Source organism: Phaenicophaeus curvirostris, chromosome 4 (genome assembly GCF_032191515.1).
Source record: "Phaenicophaeus curvirostris isolate KB17595 chromosome 4, BPBGC_Pcur_1.0, whole genome shotgun sequence".
Taxonomy (NCBI): domain Eukaryota; kingdom Metazoa; phylum Chordata; class Aves; order Cuculiformes; family Cuculidae; genus Phaenicophaeus; species Phaenicophaeus curvirostris.
In genome coordinates, this window is record NC_091395.1 from 62,008,304 (window position 1) to 62,029,792 (window position 21,489).

General features: G+C 38.7%; 1 protein-coding gene across 9 annotated transcripts in view; it reads left to right on the forward strand.

The window, feature by feature from the left end:
* Positions 1 to 881: 881 nt before the first annotated feature.
* Positions 882 to 21,489, forward strand: part of PROM1 (prominin 1) — a 57,296-nt gene continuing 36,688 nt past the window's right edge. For 6 of the 9 annotated variants that reach the window (XM_069856278.1, XM_069856279.1, XM_069856280.1 and 3 more), the window contains exons 1-4: positions 882 to 1,298; positions 15,755 to 15,813; positions 18,920 to 18,946; positions 20,430 to 20,635. In XM_069856278.1, coding sequence (XP_069712379.1) covers positions 1,079 to 1,298; positions 15,755 to 15,813; positions 18,920 to 18,946; positions 20,430 to 20,635 — 512 coding nt within the window. In that variant the 5' untranslated portion in view covers positions 882 to 1,078. The remainder of the gene's footprint in view (positions 1,299 to 15,754; positions 15,814 to 18,919; positions 18,947 to 20,429; positions 20,636 to 21,489) is intronic. The other 3 variants (XM_069856282.1, XM_069856285.1, XM_069856286.1) reach the window with 1 other exon arrangement.

Here is a 21,489-nt window from a genome sequence, read left to right on the forward strand (position 1 = left end):
AACTGAAAATTATGTAGAGTTGGAGACTCTAGTAGTGTCTTTGCAACTGAATGCTGGGTTTTTTAGTCTGTTCCCTTGGCCTATGCTGAATTGAAGGAGTCTTACTTAGCCCAGGTTGGAGGGGATGTTACTGTTTATGTTTCTTAAGTAGTAGTTAATTACACTGCTGTGATTTTGTAGATTCAGAATATTCTTAAACATACAAGCTTCCAAAGTCATCTTAATGACGTTCAGTTTCAGCAAGCTATGAATAAAAATTGTTGGCTTGAGTTCTCCAGTTCTTAAGGAGAGCTTTGAGGTAAGGTAGTTCATAGAAAGCATTTACTGACACTCGTGGGCATCAGTCTGGAGTGTGAAATTGTGTTGATTTTTTTTTTTTAACTTTTCAGTGATTAATAGTTTCTTTCCTCTGTCTTGGAGGACAATTAGGAGTAGCTGGCATCTGGAAGGTTTTACTGAAAGGTTGAGGTTAAAGAAGCTACAGTATATGACTTGTAATAATTGTCATCAATTATGGTAATATTATGTGGCTAAATGCATTGTATAACTGTTGTGACATGACATATTGTACTTAGTTGGAAGTGCAGTTCATACATTGTTCCTTTAGTTTTGTTTCCCTTGGAGCTGTCCCAATGCACTGCTTTGTTTTTGAAAACTCACTGACCTGGAACCATGCATAAATATTTTTTCCTCTCCTCTTTCAAGTACAGCCTATATTGTAGACCATATGATTCACAAACCTTGATCTTTTTTGTTGTTGTCCTATCTGGCTTGCTTTGACAACTATTGATATCTTCGATTTCCACAGAAGATTGCAGGTTATCCTGCACTTACCTATATGCTTGCACACACCTTAATGAGCTCTTTCTTGTTCTTGCCAGAGATGGTCCGCTGAGTCATTTCCATGAGGAGCTCTTGTACTACCACTACGAAGCAAGAATACGTTAAAGAAAAAGAAGGTGTGAGGGTGCGCCAGCATTTTCTGGCTAGAAAGCTGACCACCAAGTGAATGTATTGAAGATTTTTAGACTTACTGGGACAAGTATCTCTACCTCCTCTTTTATGAATACTGCCAGCTATGGCTGCGGAACTCTGCCTGCTGCTGCTGCTGTTTTGTGGAAATACAATTTCAGAGGTACAGCCTATATACAAACCTCCTCCTGGAACTTTGGATTTTGGATTTGTACCAGCCAAGATGTATGATACAGGTGCATACCATGAACCTGGGCCAATAGGAATTTTGTTTAAAGTAGTACATGCATTCCTGTACTTAGTGCAGCCAAATCCTTTTCCTCAAGGTAAGTAGATAAACTACTTTTTTAAAATAAAGACTTGTTATTGGTGTGTTCATCCTATTGTGGGTACCAAGACCATAATCTGGAAGTAAATTACTTGGCTGGGTTTGTTAGTGGCACATGCTGTGGCTTGGAAGTGTGTACAGTTCCATGTAAAATAACATTGTTCTGCTAAGCATAGTGAGGGAGAGGTTGCTAATGAAAATATAACATTGATGAAATATCAGACTTTGCTTACATATCTCAAAGTTGTCACTGATGCATTTGAGGAGGTTTTTTCCCCTTAACTGAGACATTTTCTTGTGTGTGCTCAGATGTGTGAGGTAGGAGTAACACATAAACTGCTTTGTATTTTGTATTACATTCATAAGAGAGAACTCTCCAAGATTTCCACTTTATGATAAAACAGTCAGCTCATTATAATATTCTGAGATATAGCCTAAGAAATGGAAACTTAGCGTCTTTAAACAAATTTCATTTGTTCCTGTGTCTGTGCATCTACAGCCAATTTTTATATAAGGGCAGTTCCATCACAAAGCCATGTGTAACTTCTTGTTCCTTTGTAAGTTGTCAAGTTCGAACTTGAAACTGCATTTATTTTATTGAGATATTTTCCCCATATTTTTCCTACTAAGTTGTCCTTCTTCTAAAGGAAAAGGTAAGATATCAGAGAGGTGTGTGCTTTTGGGAACCCTGTGTGTTTGTGGATCTGGCAATTGTATCTATGCTTTTTGTTTCATTTCGCTCTTAAAAGAAAATGCTAATGTGTTTGTATAATATTGGCATTTAAAAAGATATTGAGGTGAAGCTTTAATAAAAATTAAGAATAGCTTTGTTTTGGTTTTTATTCCTTTTGGTGGTTTAGCTGTAAATGTATAAAAGATGTTTGTATAATTTTGTAGTATGCCTTTCAATCTATATATTGAAACCTTTAGTAATTTAAAGTCTTAAATTCTTTGGTCACATATCTGTATGATGCCTTGCTTGTATTTTTGGCATTTCTACAATAGCTACGGAAGAATGAGCTCAAATGTACTTGAATGAATGAATTCTATTCAGACAAGCATCCACAGTCCCAGGTGTTAACCAGGAGAACAAAATACTGGCCTGTTCCCTCCAGGATCTATCTTCTGAGCAGGTCTTACACAAGGTGTAATCAGGGCAGTTGTGTGAAGCTGACAGTAATATTGCCTTTTGGAGGAACTGTTTCCAGATACTTCTACTTTTGTGGCCTATTTCCTTCCATTAAATATGCAGATGAACTAGTTGCCTCTCTGTGTGACCAGTTCTGTTAGGATTGTCTGCATTCAACTGTTAGGCAGAAGGAAAGCCTGTTTCTAAAGCCCTGCTTTTGAATATTTTGTTCTCTTACGCTGGTGGAAACTATATTGCAGTAAGATGTTTACTGTATCTTTACATTAACAGGAATTTGATCTGTGAACTTGTATGTGAAATTGAATATTATGGTTCCTAAGCATGTAAATAATTATTGAGCACAGAATTTATGATCAAGACTGTAGTCTTGTGGGACTGGTTGTAGTAATTTCTACATCAAGTAGGTACTGTGAAATCCCGCATTGAAGAGGATGGGAACATCTAGAATTAAATCACTTGTTCGTAACTTGTAAACTTTGAACTTCTCATACCTCCCCTTGTTTCCTCACAGATACATTTTGCCAAATCAGTTATTTTTAGAAGTTTGGCTTTCATTATTTGTATTAGATGAAGTCCTTTTCCCATGCCCTCACATACCTCACTGCAAAATACAGATTTGACGGATCATGTCAGTTTGAGTCATACCATTTAATTGGTTAATCCTGATAATCTCTTTTGCCATATGCTGTCCTGTTTTCACATGCAGTGTATTAATGATGTAGTTGCATATTTGAAATGTCTTTTTTTTTTTTTTAAATTACCAGCTTGAAATAGAGTTAATTCTGATTCAGAGATGAAAATAAACATAATCACAAATGGGCATAGAAAGCAAGCCTTTTGATGTTTCTAACTCAAAGCTTCATCATTCCGATTGGGCTGGTGCTTCAGAAGAGTTAGCTCCAGGGTGATGCCCCAGTGTCTAACCATAACATAGAGGAGAAGTTGGAGTCGTGTGCCATCAGTAACTTAGGCCTTTGATCTCAGTAGTCTTATATTTTATTTCCCGATACTTGGAAGTACCTGATGTTTGGCATTCCAATCCACTCTTAGTACACTTAGCTGGCAGGAAAAAAGTGACATCTAATTGCATGTAGATATTCCTGCCTTTACACGTCACCTTCTTGCTTGCAGTAGTGCTCTGATAGTGCTGAATATATTACAGTTTAATATTCATACTCCTTCAGTCCCAAGTAGGCTTTTTAAGAAGAAGGCTGGTATGAGATTTATACTGTTATGATAAAGAAAATACAAAATACAAAAATCAGAATCTTTGGGAAATGTTGCTCTTGAAGTATTTCCATGCTGCTAAGACTTAACATTTATTTAAATATTCCTATATATTACTTAATAGTTGAAAGGGATTGATTCATTTAAAGAGAGTAAAACAGTCAATAAATATTTTTTGAGGTTTTTTTGAGATAAATCTGAGTAAGTAGTTATTTTCTCACTTCTAAATTTGCTCATGCCATTCAGTTTGTGGGGAAAAAAAGTAGATTAAGTTTGAATTTAATAGGTAAGTTATTAATGGGATCAAATACAGTGCTCAAGTAAAGCACAGTAACAGAACCTGGGCAAAAGACTGTAGCTTCCTAAGGTTTTTTACATTGCGGAATCTTTAAGACCAGCACTCTGCCCCTTGGATATGGCAAGAAACTAGTTTAAAAAAGTGTACTAGCATATTTGACTGTAGTACTTCAGTAAGTTTAAATAGATTCTGCTTTCAACCCCACCAGTCAAATACTTCTGCCCTCACTAGATGATGTATTGGTTAATTGAGAGTGAATTTATTGCCAAGCATAAACTTATGCAGGGAAGCAGCCGCTGCTTTGAGATAATGATAGGCTGGAGTGGAAAAGACTGTGTTCAGTCACTGGTTTGCTACCTGAGGCTCAGCAGGTCACATTTTTAAAATGATGATGATGATGGTGCTACTACTAGTTTTGCTGAGCGCTCTGTAGGATAGAGCATCATTATTCTTTCCTGTTAATAGCACCGCTTGCATAAATAGGTGGCAACAGGAAAATTGCAAGTTACTTCTGTCATGCAGCTAAGAGGACATCTAACAGAACAGGTTGTCAGTTTTTTTCTTCCTTAGAATTTGTCATAAACTGAAGTGTTAATTGTTAATAAAGTTAAGTCAGCCCATAGTTGTGGCATGGTGGATGTCACCTGTTTGTTGGAGACCTTCCGATGTGAACTTGGTTTAGGCAGGGCAGGGTCAGTATGATCCTCTGGCTGCTGTGAGCATCTTATCATGGCTTTGTCTTTGTTCCCATGGAAACCAGTTGTTAGTTGCAGTAAGACCATGTTAATCTGAGATTCCACATGCCATTAGCATGGGCACAACAAATCTTCGGCTTCACAGCTTGTGTCTTGTAATGAAGATGCAAAGAGTTCACAAAGGAAACAAGCTGGGAATAAAGCTCCTGCTCCTATTTTTAGATGAAATAAGACAAAAGCTTACAGGCATTTTTACCATACTCGGGTAAGGTAACTGTGCCACTAGATTGAGTTACAACTGCCTTGTTCCAGTTTCTGCTTTTTATTCTGAATCACCCTCTTTCTGCTGAAGCAGGAATAAAACTTTTAACATCAAAATCAACTGTTAGATGGAGGCACTTCCTGGGCAAAACATAGTATGAAGAGTTAAATGTACACTGCCTGCAGGGAACAAGAAATAGCTGGCTTTTTTAGATCTCGACTACACCTCTCAACTCTGTGTAGTCTCGCTTTTTGAACAGTTTGAGCATAACACTGATGATTGGAACGTGGCTATTTTAATGCAAAGTCCTGTCTCTGACCCCTTTAGATGTTCTTTTCTCCTCACCTGGTCAGGCTTTAAAGCAGCTGCAAATTGTGGAGTTCAACAAGTTAGTCCTCTGTTCCCTGTCTCTGCAATTAATCTCACTTGAGTACATTCAGCAATTAGGAAGTTTTAACATTTTTCTTATAAAAAATCACATAACTTGATGTGAAAATAAACAGTGTCTCTGTAGGTAGTATAGCTGTAATAGAAAATGCATATGCAAACCCCTGTTGTTGTTGGTAGACTTGATGAGCTCCGAGGATACTGGAGCTCTGTTGGATGTGAAACACTTTATCACCCCTTCAGTTGAAAACTGAGTAAGTCAGAATTGTGTGTGTAAAATAATTTCTTTCTTTGCCTTTGGTAGCTATGGTTAACTTTGGTTGCCTGTTTCTGCTTTAGTTTTCCTTCCTGTTAGTAACAAATCTTCCACAGTTCCTCTACCAAAAAAAAAAAAAAAAAAAGCAGATGGCTGGATTTTGCTGCATTGGAGCTAACCTACAGGTAGCTGGCAATGCCCTTTGGATTTTAAACTTCAAACTTTCTCAGAACAGTGGGCATGTCTGCACCAAAATGCAGTGAAAGGATGCTGCTCTCTCTCTGATGCTGCAGTTCAGCAACATAAGATACTGCTCAAGTACCCAAAGCACCTTTGACCTTTTATAAAAACTTAAGTTACACTATCCTTATTTCAGTCGTGTGAAGTCTTAGTTTTAGTTCGTGTGTGAAACTGCACTGATACGATAAACTGCTTTTTTGAGCTAGTGTTTGACAGCTGCCCCCCTGTGCATTTTGGTTGGTTTTCTTAAAGCTTACATCCCAGAGCTGGATTGGGAACACAGATGTAATTGCTGGTGCAGGAAGTTCAACTGTATCCTGGGCTGCAACAAAAGACGTATGAACAGCAGGCTGAGGGAGGCGATTCTCCCCCGCTACTCTGCTCCCGTGAGACCTCAGCTGGCGTATTGCATTCTGTGCTAGGGTCCTCAGCACAGCAAAGACATGGATTTGTTAATCAGAGGGCTGGAGCACCTTCCCGTACAAGGACAGGCTGAGAGAGTTGGGCTTGCTTAGACTGAAGAAGAGAAGGCTCTTGGAAGACCTTAGAGCAGCCTCCCAGTACTTAAAGGGTGCCTACTGGGAAGGTGAGGAGGGTTTTTTTATCAGGGGGTGTAGTGACAGGACAAAGGGGAATGGCTTTAAATGGGTACAGGGTGCCCAGAGAAGTCATGGAAGCCCTGTCCCTGGAGGTATCCATGGCCAGGTTGGATGAGGCTTTGAGCAACCTGATCTAGTGGAAGGTGTCTGTGCCCATGGCAGAGGAGTTGGAACTGGGTGATCTTTACTGTATCTTCTGACCCAAATCTTTCTATAATTCTTTCCCCTTTAGTAAGTTAGCTAATGACAGTGAAATGAGTGTTTTAGTAAGCTGTAGAGTCATTGCTTTCACTGCATCCCTGAACTGCGTTTTCTTCTGGCACTGTGGTTAGAGCTGTGGCATGAACTTAGAGTAGTAGTTGAAGTGTGTATATCAAAACTGCTAGTTTCATTGACAGAGGCTGTATGTAACGAGTAGCAGGGGTTTCACTTGTGTAGAACCTGGATAGCGCTTCTTTATTTGGTAAGGTGGCATGTACATTGAAACAATTGTGTCTAACACTGGAAAAAGTGGGAAAGATTGAGCAGCAGGAAGGTAGGAGATAAATTAGCCTCTTCTCTGCCAACTCATATACATTTAAGGAAATAGTATTTAAAAAAATCATTGCTCATTTCGTGCTGGAAAGCATAGAGACGCTCTACTTGGTGACATACTCGGGTAAACAAGGAACACTGAGAACACTTGTGAAGCAGATTTAAGGCTTGCTAGTTTATTTGCTTAGGCATCAGAAGAGTAATTCATTTTTCCCTGAACTATTCCAAACTGGAGACTATCTAATGGATTTTTTGTCAAAAGGATTTTTTTGTGGACTGGATGGAGATGGAGGTTTTAGGGAGGGCAGGGTAGGCTTATACAGATTATCTACTAGAGGCTATCACAGAAAAATGTGACTGCAGACATTAACACTTCTCTGGTGTCTTACTGCCCAGTTCTCCAATTCTTTTGGATTACATAAGCAAGGCATTGCTTTTGCAGACAGGTGTTATGCGGAAAATACAGAAGTCATTTTTTAATCAATGTAGCATAGTTGATTATGTTAAAATCTTGTACTGTACACACATCTGGAATCCTTTCTCTACAATATCCTCATTGCTTGCCCTGATCTGCTTTAATACTGCCTGCCAGCTGTGCCTAGGACAAAAAGCAGGCCTTGAAAGCAATTGGAAAATGACAATCCAGCTTCACAATTTCAATACTATTAGGACAGAAGGGAGAAACTAATGAAAATGAACCTCAAGTGGAGTTCAAGGGAGCTGGATTACTTTCTGTAGGGGGTAGTATTCACAGTTGTCATCACCACAGATGGCTGTAGTAACAGGCTGGAAGACACCTCAAGCAGTAGTAACTCTTGGAGACTATATAATAATAGTAAAAATAGTGGGCTTTTGTGGTATTGAGACTCAGCTCGTATTTCCCAAACCTAAATTGCCTTCCAGCTCTTCCAGATTACACATCTTATGTCTTTTCTGTCTGCTGGGAAAGTTTACTAGCAAGTGGGTCGTGGATGCCCGATTCCTGGAGCTATTCAAAAGCAAGCTGGATGAGGCTTTGAGAAACTTGGTCCCTGCTTGCGGCAGAGGATTTGGAACTGGGTGGACTTTTAAGGTCCTTTCAATCCAAACCATTTTATGATTGTATGAAACTGGCTGCCATGGATATTGCCTAGAGTATTTACCTGACTAATCTATAGCTAGATGAGCTACACCCATCACCACACACCTCCTTTGACACCTTTTGCAATATGCAGATAGAATCATAGAATAACCAGGTTGGAAGAGACCCACCGGATCATCGAGTCCAACCATTCCTATCAAACACTAAACCATGCCCCTTAGCACCTCGTCCACCCGTGCCTTAAACACCTCCAGGGAAGGTGACTCAACCACTTCCCTGGGCAGCCTGTTCCAGTGCCCAATGACCCTTTCTGTGAAGATTTTTTTCCTAATGTCCAGCCTAAATCTCCCCTGGCGGAGCTTGAGGCTATTCCCTCTTGTCCTGTCCCCCGTCACTTGACAGATATAGTTCTTCACATCCAAAACCAGTTCTGTGGTTAAATTATGACCTGTATTGTATCATAACATAGTCAAGATTTTTTTTCTCTGAGAATATGTGAAATTATTTTATCTTTGTGAATTTTCACCACTGTAATCACTGTTCAATGTGAATATTCTTACTACTACTAAGTATTGCTTTGGCAGTTTAACTCACTTGAAAGATGCCTGGGTATACTTGTACAGAACAAATATAAACCAGAGACCTAATTAATTTTCTTTGGAGTAGCATGATTTACTTTTGCTTTGATTTTTGAATGAAGTAGTGATCTCTGTTGTACTTTGAAGCAGTATGTGTGCCACAGTTATTGAACATATGTGGAAAATTGTGGCCCTTGCAGAAATGGGAAAACAGAGGGAATTTTAACGAATCTCAGTGAAGCTGTCAGAACGCCACTCACTGAGGTAATTAAAAGCTGGAATTAGCAGGACTCCAGCGTGTCATTCTCAGTTACCTATGTTATATTTCCAATAATTCAAATTATGCCATATAAAAGAGCAATTTCTGTGCTTTCCTCAATTTACAGCAACTTCTGCGGAGAGAAGGGTGTAGGGAAAGTGGTGTTGTTCATAAAGCCTAAATATTTACTACTTTGATCAATGTGACAAGTCCAATATGTCTACACAGCCCACGCTACCAAGAAGTCGCTCAGTCTCTGCAGCGTGGTAAAACAGACAGGCACATACAGTGCACCAAGTTAAACCTTTGCCTGTAATCTGTTGTAAATCTTAACCAGATGGTGGCCCAGAGAGAACTTTAGTTAGCTACTGCAAACAATATGAGTGCTAAAAAATAGCTGCCGTGGCACAAACTGTGCTACAGAAGTTTTGTTGCCCTCAGAAAATGAGAGAATGCGGTTTCTGTGTGGAAAACTTCTTCAAAGCTTTCTACTTGGCATTGTGTCTGCATGATATATGCAAATTTATTGCAGCCTCCTAAGCAAAGATTTTTCTAAAGGCTTCTCTCTTTTTGTTCTTTTTCCAAAACTTCAGCAAGAACAGAACTTTCTCTGTAGCAAAGAACAACTAGAAAGTCCCTGCAAAGATTGTTTTCAAAGGAGAAATCTTTGATTCTAGGTGTCTTGTAACAGTCAATATTGTGGCTATTTCTTTTTTTCTTTAAACCTTTTTCTGCCCAGGCTTTTTAACATTATCTGTGTATGCTGATGGGAAGCATGATGTGCTTAAACAGAAGATGTGATAGCACTAAAGGCATAAAGTCAAATTTGAAGCATCTGTAAGGTGTGAGAATTTCCTGTGGAAGACTTAAATTACCCATTTGGTCATTCTAACTAATAGCAACCTTGACCAAGCTAAACTTTATAAAACTTCTTTTGTTTCATACATGTTTTTGGGAAGCCGGGGAAGTTCTTGTGTATATGAATGAACATCACTGACTATTATCTGATTCACTGCTGTATAATTTCTTCAGATCAATTTTATTTTCTGTCAGGAAGGGTGCAGAGTGTCATCTTAATTTCATGTCCTGATTCCTTCAGCAGATGTTGCTCCTCTGCAGTTCCTCATCTTTAGCAATTGCCCTGTGCTTAGTCCTGCCTGTGCTCTGGTTAAAGCTCACCCTGTTTAGACCACTCTGCGGTTTCAGTCCTGCTCACAGCTTTTCATCTCTTTACTACCTGCTTCATGTTGCAGCTCTGCCCTCTGTCACATTGCCCCTCACTGCATATAAGCTAAGGCTCATTTCAAGGTGGTCTAGTTCAGGTATGAATAAAGCTATATGTGCTTTATAAGTCTGCTGAGACCCTAAACATGCAATTACTTTTTCTGCTTGTGTCATAGTGTGTGTTGCTGGATTTTGAGACAGAGTACTGTAGGATAAGAGTATTTATCTTGGTGTTGATAGCTATGGAATGAAAGAACGGAGAGTCAGTGTGGGGAATGGATGATGATTGTGATGATGAAAGAAAAGAGCGTATTGAAGGCAGAAGATGCTAAAAAGGCAGTTTTGAATATCTCCGGAGAATGAGAGTGTGCAGCATCTTTGTACAGTATGTTCCAAAGTTAAAATACTTGGCCAATTTAGTATGTATTTGTTGTTTTTGATGTCCCTTCAAACAAGTTCTTCCAGCCGTTGCAGAATAACAAGTTCTAGGGCTTCTTGCATGTCCGTGCTGAGGTACAACAGCGAGGTTCCTTTCTGACTTGCCTCTTTTTCTTGTCCAGAGACATAACTGATGGTTTAAGATCGTAGTTTTTGCACATTATTTTTCTTTAATGCAGGTGAATAAACAGGTGGTTGAAAAATAATTTCCTTTCATCGTCTCTGTCGTGTAAGTAGGTGGTCTTGTTTATTGGCTTCAGAAGCGAGGCAGGTAGATGTTACTCGGAAGTTGTGCTTTAAGGGAATAGGGCCAGAATGGCCTCTTGCAAGTAGAAGGAGGGTGGAAGCCAAACTGGCCTGATGTTGCCAGTAACTCAAGATAAAAAAAAATGGGAATTGTATAAAGATAGCTTCTCTGCAAGTTATGTGGAGAATTTATCCGAGAAGGCTGTTTTTAGTAAGTTTGGGGACGAGGCTTATGGCCCAAGTTGTGAAGAGAGGCGTGTGTTTTTTGAATCTGGAGTTGGAAAGGAATGGTCTAGACTGTCTGAGTGAATGCATAGATTAGACTCCCCATTTGTGGACTAAAGTGGTCTCTTATTGTGTGGCAGGTGGGAATATCTTCTCCCCTCTAAGACTTCCCACTTGGCCTACAGTCTGGGTTTTCTTGTTGCCCTGTGGGAAAAGGGCACACTGCCTGGGGTGAGCAATGCAGCAGAACCCTTTACACCAACATGCATGGAGGATCCTTCAGCCATCAACATTACTGAGCTCCCACACTGCTCTGCAGTGGAGCCAGAGCCAAGTCATTGCTGTGGGATTAGGGTCAGTAAGAGTGAGCAGAGCTGTTAAGCAGTTATGTGGCAGTCAAGGAGAGGACCCTGGTTTACCTGCAGAAGGAGACTTCTTCCAACCTGATCTTAGTAAAGGCTAATGACTAGAATCTTTCTACCATCAGGGAAGCAACCAGAGCCTCACTCAAGTCCAAGCATATTTTTAAAATGTCAATGAACTGAACTTGTGATAAAACTTGCTGTCAGATAAGTGAAAGATTTTTATCTCTGATAATGTCTGAAAGTCTTATATATCTTTCTTGGTTTTCCTGGACTTGCAAGAGTTATTAATTAGTCTGAGTCATAACTAGAGAGGAAAAAAACCAAGCTTGCAGTTGTTTAATTTCATTAATTTCAGACTATTTATTGCTACTTATTTATGACAGTGAATGTGGTCAAACTAACCTGTATTCAGAGAGACACTGAACTGTTCATTGTGTGTGTCATCCATTGACTCTTACAGATGAAGGGGAAAGGGATGAAATACTATGATATGCATTAGAATGAGATAGTATTAAAGCAGTTATTAATTTATCATGTATATTATCTATGTAATTCTCCCTGTTGTTCTGAAAAATCTCCATGCAGTGTGACATGAATGCTTCAGTCATGGTTCTTATTGGCTTGCTTGAAGTCCTTTTTGGAATAAAAGCCTAATAGATTATATTTTGCATAAAAAGATGAATTAATTTCTGGCATAATTTGATTAATGCTTGAGTTGCAGTATAACTGAACTGGCTCAATGGAATTCTTTGAGTGAAGATGGAACATAGTATTCCCGAAGGTTTTACTCCGACTGTTTTCCTGTCACCTAGATTTGAAAAGCTTTCTTAGCAGAAGAATTTGTATTTAATTTATGTTGGTCTTTAATAGCCAGACAGCTTATTTTTAAGTCTCTAATATTTTTTTACTATCCCTTTCTGTTGAGCAGTTCTAAGAAATGAGCCTAGTGATAACCTCATTTTCTTGCCTGGGTAATGAGATCCTGAACGTATGTACACAATACTCTTGCAATACAGGAATTGATGATTACATTTTCTTAACTGGATCTCCTCAGAGGTGCTTAATATTTCACACAAATTGCATTGGTAAATTAACAGTTCATCTGGCTATTTAGATTTACTAGGGCAGATGGCATTTTGCATGTGTGATGAGAGCAGGAAGGAGACGGAGCAAAGCAGTAATGTCATTAGCCGTGTAAATGAGCCTCATAAGGTAAATCTCTTTAACCCCAGTGATAAAATGTGCTCCGTGCTAAAGCCTTGGATTACTGGTTCTGTGAAACAATGTGTGCAGCTGGTCAAGCCAAGATTTCAGAAATAATCCTGTTAATTTGAAAACAGAGGACACTGCTTTTTATCACACCTTCCTAGCACTTCTATGTTTGCAATCGAATACCTCCTTGAGGCTGATTTCTACCAGTAATGCAGAAAAGAGTCATGTGGACTTAGCTTTAGTTCACTATTAAATAAGAGCTTACTTGAATGCTAGAGAGAAGATGTTCTAGCTAGGAAGGAAAGATACTTCATAAAAGCAAACCAAAATCACAGGCTGAATTAAATGTGAGCTGAGATGTGTCCTTACTGTGCTACAGTTAACACTGCAGCCATGGGTGAAAATGTGATACTTGTGTTTAAAGTACTGGCACACTGCTTAACCCTTAAGTGCTATCAATGTGCATAAAACCTAATTCTTGACACTGCAAAACCACTAAGGTACATTTGTGCTTACAGATGTGTGTGAGAGTAGCGGAAGGTAATCTCACATTCAGTTAGAGCCAAAATTATTTTTTTATAGGAATACATACAACTTGACATTTCATTTGAAGTTAATTAGCTGGGAATGTATCTAATCCAGTTGATACTAAAAGCTATTGAAATGGTAAATTCATGGCAAACACTGGTCAATCACTGTGTGCTGCCTGGTAAGAAAACCACCCTGAAGCTTCACATTACTTCTAAAAGATCATTACAAAGTAACATAAGTAGTAAATCTTTATTCTGCAGGGAAATTTTGCATTCTGGAAAATTAAGGGAGAAAATGGGCTGTGTAATAGTGGCCAATGTACTATGCGTGAAACCTGTATTATTCTTGCGATTTAACATACTCAATCCATGTAAGAAATTTATGTACCTATTTTCAAGCTCGTTTATTATACACCTAAAGGTGTTTCAGTTTCTGATGAACAGGCCTTAGTGGCTTTAAGTTTTGAAGCCACATTGAAAACGCTGTTTTCTGCATCTGTTTATCATAGCGTATTCAAGTTGATGTCTGTCATTTTTTTGACTGGTAGACTGTACATTATGGAAGCAGTATAAGTAAAACCTGTAAATTGGAAAATTCTGTGCCATATAAGTGTGTCGCAGGTAATCTGAACAGTCTGGGGTTTTTTTTTGGTTGGTTTTTTTTTGAGTATTGGGTGTTTTCCTTGGATACTCAAAACCTGACTAGACATAGCCCTAGGTAACCTGCAGTGGGTGACTGCGCTGAGCTAGAGGGGTTGGACTGGACGATCTTGGAGAGTCCCTTCTAGCCTCAACCATCCTCTATTTCTCTTGAGTTTTATATACGCATACACATGTACATAAATATATTTGTGTCTATAGATTCATGTAAAACTTGATGTGAAATGCCTTTTTTGTTTAATTTTCATTTTAATTTATGATGAGGACAGACACTCAACTAGAAAAATGGGTAAAAACTTTCAGATTTTATATAACAGGAAAGTTTAATGCCTTTAAAATGTTGTCTTTTACCAATTCCTGGCAGTGGGAAATGCATCAAAGGAAACTTTTGTCAATAATAAAATTTGGCTTTCTTACATGCTTCCTGGCTTCCATGGCTTTCACTCCTCCGTTAAATAATTTATAAAAAAGTCAGCATGATTGTAGTGCAACTTTGGAATAATTTAGATCAGAAGGGAACTTTAGAGATCATCAAGTCCAACCCTTTTCCAAAGCAAGATGAACCCCTGAGGCAGGAGCAGCCTGGAAGTGAAAGGTTGCCCGGGAGCTCTCCTGCTTGCCTTCTGAGTAGGAGCAAGGAGGGTGATGCTGCAGCATCCTGGCAGTTGACTCCTGCATTTGACTGCCCACCTGCAGACAGTCTGTAACCCTTCTTGCCGCTGAGGATTGCAGAAGCTACTCTGTTTTATTCTCCCTCACTGCATTCTGCTTAAAGTTGGTAGAAATGTCTCTTTAGTGACTGTTGTGCAGCACGTTGTCACACAATGCTAAACGATTGAATAAATATGTAAATGGAAGGGTTATTTTAACTCTTCTTTTCCTGCTTTGTAGGAGGCATCTAGCTGTAGAGAAAACTCATTGCATTATGTATTTTATGCACCAATGTTTCTTAAATTTACTTCAGTCAAAGTCAATTCTCCCAAACATCCAGACAGTGCTGCTTGTGCACAGTGGCATGTGCCCAGCTGACTTAGAGCACATCTGAACCCACTGGTGCTCCTCCAAAGCAGAGGGTCTGCAGAGCTGGGTTTCACCTCTTCAAGTGCAGTGTGTCACAGAAATGAGCAGAAGCAGCAGTTCCCAGCATAGTTCTTGAACGGTTGGCAAAACCTGCGTAAAGGTAGGTTGGTGGTATCCCAAAAAGGTGATCCATTTGTTGCAGCTGATGGGGTTTACTGAAAGAAGCTGGTGTGGTGAAATGGTATTTATATTCTTAAATTGCAATATTTGTGCTACCTTTCTACTGTTTTATGGAGGTTGATGTAATCTGTCTACTTTGTGAATAAGTTAGAAATGAGTGTGTTACATGGAGCTTTGCACACTTGGTCAGCTGGCAAGTGTTAGGCTTTCTGATTTGTTTTGGTGGTGTTGCATACTCTCATACAAAGACTTTTGGTCCAGAAACAGAAAAAAAGAAAATAAGGAAAAAAAAAAGATTGGGATAGTGTTGGCAAGATAAGGGATTCTTCCTTCTACCATTCAGTCAGAAGTTATCATAAACATAATTGTTTCCCGTATTATATTCTAATTCAATGTATATATGTATACATGTATGTACTTGTTATGAACATCAAGCAAAACTGATACTCGGAACTTTGTCCAATCAATTGATAAGTTTGTGATTAGCTTTTAATAATGATGCTATGGTACAGAGAACGACCTCAGAAAAGCACTCACTGTATTTCAGTGGAAACTGAGTAATTGATAGATAACTTCATTATCTTCCTATGAGCTTACAAAATGTACAGCTGATTAAAAATGTTGTTACTAGACAGGTCCTTGGAAATACTTAAGTGCTTGCCTGTCCTATTGATGTCAGTTCTTAGTTTCATCTTGCCTAGCTAACAGAAGAATTCACACCACCCTCTTTCCCCCATTTTTAATATTTATGTTGTTTAAAAGTCTGGAATATTCTTGCTTACTTTCAGATCTCATCAGAAAACTGGCACAGCAGAAGTTTGGAAATACACAGGGTGATTATCAAAAGGTAAGTTGTCTATATGGATCAGCATAAAATAGTGAAACCAATGACTTTGAAATTCAGTTTTGTTTCTAAAATAGGAAATAGTATTTTAAAGCTGTAACAACAGGATACACGGATTAAGTTTGTGAATGAAATGTATGATAGTTTCATACAAAATTTGGGAACAAAACCTTTCAGAAAATCTTAGAAAGAAGATTTCATAAGCCAGTGTAACGAAGCTATGCAGAGTTAAGGCTCACTTATGAATTCCAGCTGTAATGTGATTGTGGTGTCTGTCACACAAAGATTGAAGGCTCTTTGTATTGAAAAATACTACTTTTATTTAAAAATACTTAGAGAAAACTATTATTGCTCAGCTCTCATGTTGGCTTCAGCTGTCATCCTCAGAAAGCTGAATTTATATGCTGGTTCTGGTGCCTTTGTCAAACAGTTTCCGTAGCTTACTTATAATATATATTTTAGTTTACATAGTGCGATAATCACATCAAAGATAGTTTCCATTCTCTCTTTAGGTTTGTGATTATCCTGTAACGTTGGAAATTCATAGGGCACTTGGTAGCAAGAGAAGATAGAATATAATGTGTATCTGACTTTAGGCTCTTGTCTAGGACAGTACCCCATCTTTGAAGCAGTGTCGGTGTTTGAGTTCCTGCAGTAGGAACCTCAGCCATGCAATGGATGTGTTACTTCGTGTGAGCTCCTTGCTTCTAGTCCCACCAGTATGATGCACTGTCAGGAAGATGAGTATGGAACTTGGCATACAGGACTGAGCCACTGCCTTGAACCAGGATGACCTGAACGATCTTGAGACTTGAGGGGGGCGAAGCCTGGTGCTTCCTGACCATAAGCCTGGCATTCCGGTAGTTTGATAATATTGATGTGACATCTGAGTGTGTGTGTATTGCCGTTGCACAGCATCAAGCAACTCTTGCTGATCCCATAACCTTTTTTTGGTGGGGCTCTGTGAGAGTGGAGCATCACAGATTGTGCATGCGCACCTAGGGAGGAACGCAGGGGGGACTTAGTTGATGAAGTCTTTGGACAATACCATTAGACCATAGGTGGTACACGTCAGCGTGAGTATATTATTTTAGGTAACTAGTATGTAAGTCATGAGACATTTAAGCCTAATGACAGCTGTAATCCTGCATAGTAGGGATGCTTGTTAAAATACTGTCTGATTACAGGATGGCAAATATAATATTAAATGTACTTGAGCAGTAAAACAGAGATAGGCCGTTTGCAGGTCCTAATTCTGACCTGAATACAATGCAAAACTTCAAAACCAATTTGGAAAAGCAAAATACATTAGGATGGGTGGAAGGTCCCTGAGCACACAGAAGCATCAGTGAGAGGTAGCTGTGAAGAGGCCGGGATGGCTGTAGATGTGACCCTGAGCATGTTCATTGGCATTCCCAGTGGAGGTAGGGAAGTGTGAATGTCATTGAAAGGTGTGGGTAAGTACATAGAAATGTTGCTTGTGTTTTTGATCACTTACATTCAGGGAGAATGAACTCGGAGTAGGATGTGTTCAGCAGGTGTGTATAAGGATGACCTAGGAAGCACACAGGTATTCAGAGGAGACTGCAAGAGTTTGCTTTGCTTAGCGAAATAATTGATAAAGGGGGTGGTTACTCCATGTAAGTATACACGGAGAGGAAACACCAGGAAGAAAAAACTGGTATTTGGGCAAAAGATGGTGCTATCACAGAAGCAAGGGGACAGAAATGGGTCATGTGAACCTCCATATAAGAAGATTCACTAGTTAACCAAGTGTTAGGAGCAGCACTTCAGTAGTGAGAACAGGAAATCTGGTTCTGATATTTATCCTGTTAAATTTCTGCTGTCGTTCCTCCATATCCTTTATGTCTTTTAACCTATTTGTAGAATGTGTTAGCAACCCAGGAGGCTCTTCCCACTTCTGTGCTGTGAGTCCCTGTGTTCCCAGTTGGACTTGTACCATTGACGTCTCCCTGTCCCCTGTTAGGGACAGCAATCTGCCAGGAGAGCCTGGCAGCTGAGCATGGCTGCTGTGCCTGCTCCAGGAGAGCCAGCTCGCTGCTGCCATTGACTTCTGCTGGGAAACATGCTTGCTTAAAATGCTCAGAATCATACTTGGTGTCAGATTTTTAAGGGAAGGCATGCATTTGTTTTCCTCTTGTTAAAAGTATAGTTCCAAGTATGATTTTGAACATTCTAAGTATTTTGTACAGTAGAACATTCGTAGACATAATGCTGAAAAAAAATCCATAAAACTTGAGAACACTTCTGATTCTTAAACATCAGACTTCGGGTTGAGGGGTCTTGCTGTCTTTAGCTTGTCCACTTCCATTTTCTGTTCCACTTATGAGAAAGGGGAAAGCATTATGAGCTGTGAACTTGTGATGCAGAGATGAAGGGGGAAAACAAAAGAAATTCAGTTTCCATTGTGGAAACAAAAGGGAAATCGGGTTCTTTGGAAATTCCTGTCATTCAGTATTTAGTTTTCAGTGTTTTTCTGAAATTACAGATAAGAAATCTGTTAAGAAGCTGATAAGTAGACTTCTTCAGTCTTTCTTGAATGCTGTTTCTTTTTTTACTTTTGAATAGTTTAAAATAAACCTTTACATAAGTATTTAAACATGGGGGTAAATTTTGTGTGTAATGTGTTAAGGTCCCAAAACTGCTACTAAACCTGCTGCTTTTATGCTGAAATAAAATAAGCATTGAAAAGTTAGTTAGGAATATCATAGGTCAGTTATGGCAGGTGGAATTTGTGAAGAGATCAGTAAACCACTAAGTAATGCAGTCTCTGGCCTCTCTGCAAGTTGTGTTGGGAATTATATGAAACATGCTCAGTGCAGAAATAACTACTCTGTTGTTTAAAGATGGAAATATTTGTTAGACATATTCTAGCTTCCTTTCACTTACCAAGGAAATTATTGTCAATAATTCTCCGCAACTATGTAATGGTGCTTCTACACATTGTTTTACTTTAATGTCTGTTTATTATTGTTTCTGTGTTTTCAGTTGTTGTGGTCATGGTTAATTATTCATTATCTACATGATTTGTTTTTGTGCACGCTGCCTGTGTATTACACACATTCTCCATTTGTTTTGACTTCCACAGCCAGAAAATGTTGTCCTGACTCTTCAGGTAATGTTCTATGATAGAGGTACAATTTTAAAAAGAAACTAGCCATTTCTGTATGCACTACTTCTGTTAAAACATCCCTAACTATTTTTAGTGTTACTTAAAATGTGGTTTTCCATCTAACCCATTTTAAAAAGTATGTTGTCAAATAACTTCTGAAGTGTTCAGCTAGCTAGAAAATGATAATTCTTTTGCAAAATCAGACCAAATTCTTCTTCCAAGCATCTAGTTTGTATTCTTCAGAAGGTATAACAACTTTTTAACAGCATTTAATAGCAGTAGTAATAATAATAATAGATTTCATCCTAGAATTAGTAATTAGGTCAGAAATTTGCAACTCTGCAATGATGATGGTTGCTGGTTTTGCATCAGTTGTTAATTAGAGACTGTGAGGAAGGGCATCAGCAAAGCCTTAACTGGAGCATGATTGATAGCTTGTGGGAAATTGTAATTTATTTTGCAGGATGATATAGAGCCTCAGTTTCATCTGTTTACTGCCAAGTTGCCCTTGTGCTGGCAGATAGTAAAAGAAAAGAAGACTCAAAGTACTAATGTGAGAGTTAGCTCTCCTAAAATTGGGAACTGAAAGGAGAAAAGGGATTTATCATGGAGAAAGACCACTGAGGCAAGTCTACACCATACTTGTCTACCTTTGTCTGCAGACACTTGCCCAGTCCTGTGCTGGATATGTTGACTTGTATTTGTGGCAGAGGGAAGCAGCATGGCCAGCTCACAACTTGTGCCCTGGAAGTCACTTCGCCTTGTTTGGGGCTGTGCCAGGGCTGTCAGTGTAAAAGCTCGTTAGGAGATTGCATTGCAGCCTTCCCTTTCACTCCTTCCAGCTTTTGAAATCATTCTTTTAGTTGCTGCTGCTTTGCTGTTTGGCAGCAGAATAAATGTCGTTACCTGAGAGAGCTTAAAATCCACTCCTTCATGTTTTCCAGTCCCTAAGCAGTTTTTACTAAGCAGTTTGGAGAAACTTCTGCCATTACAGTTGATCGTCCAGTGAGCGATTTGCAGTTCATAGGAATTTTACGTTCATAACTGATTAAAAAGAACAAGCCTCCTTCCTCCCTCCCAGATAAAGTGGTGATCTAATCAGCCTTGATGACATTTGGGGAGCCTTTTTGGAAACAGATGTGAGAAACAGCAATTTGTGGTCTGGGAAAACAAATGTATTTATTTTTAACCTATTTCACTTGCATTGATTCACATTCATTTCTTGTGAGCATATTTCTGTCTTAGCACTCACTTCTCTAGTTTGCCTAGTGAGTAGTCTAGCTAAATAGTTCTTAGCTATCAGCCTCTGCAATGTTCTATATCTTTTTGGTAGAAAAGGTCAATTATTGACAAAATACACCAAGTCCATAACTTTGGTAACTTAGTAGATGGTTTAGTCTGCATTTTGACTTTAATTATTTCCTCTATATTGATTGCAGTTACTGTATTATATCTGCTATTACCACTGTTTTTGTCTGAATTACAGGCTATCTACTATGAAATCGGTTTTATAGTCTCCGCAGCCTTGGGACTGCTATTTATTTTGTTACTGCCTCTTGTGGGACTTTGCTTCTGTATGTGTCGTTGCTGTGACAACTGTGGTGGGGAAATGCATCAAAGACAGAAGAAAAATGCTGACTGTCAGAGGAGCTGTTTTGCAACATTTCTTTTTGTTGCTTCTTTAATAATAAGGCAAGTGTAATAAAGAGAACAATATGACGCTTGGTATAGCACTAATTTTGCAGTGTCATATAACAAATAATGTTACTGTATTAGCCTACAGCTGCAGAAATTATTTTATTAGACTAATATTATTGCTTATTAAATAAAATGTGACTGCATTATAAGAATGCTTCTACCATTTCTATCCACAGGTTATTATATACTCACATGAAAGGAATGTAGGTGTGAAACAATTAAAAAAAAGCTAGAATTTGGCAAATTAAGTTTTTACTAGTCTAAAAATGGCAATTGCAGAATGTTGCATTAAACTTCAGAATGTAAGATACTATGTCCTATGTTCAGTTACCTCCCACAGACAATTTGAGGTACAACAGACTACTTTGTTCTTGATGGAGTAGCAGTGAGAGAAACAATTGTGCAGCCTCCTTTGATATTTCCTGTCCTGCAGATTTTCTTATTAGTTCAAAATAATGGGTTTTCTTTTGGGCACTGAGTTGTTTAAACCATGCAAGCACTTACTGTAAAATCCTGGAGTTCAGAGGCATATTTGCACTATTAGTGTCAGGAATATACTTATGTTCTTTTTTTCCTCTTGTAGATGATTTCAAAACACATTGTTTGCTTTCAAGTTTTTTATTTTCCTTCAAATTCTTCATATTTTCACCTGCCTACTATCCTTATTTTGTGATTATATACAAAAAAAGAAATAGTCTTTTGATCTGTTTTGTGTAACTGCTCAGTCAGGTGAGACTGACTTTGTCACTGCACTGTAACGAAATTGAGCCCTTGCCTATGCTCAAGTGCAGACCACACTGATATCAGGTATGGTAATATGCTCTTTTTTTTTCCAGACGTCGCTAACA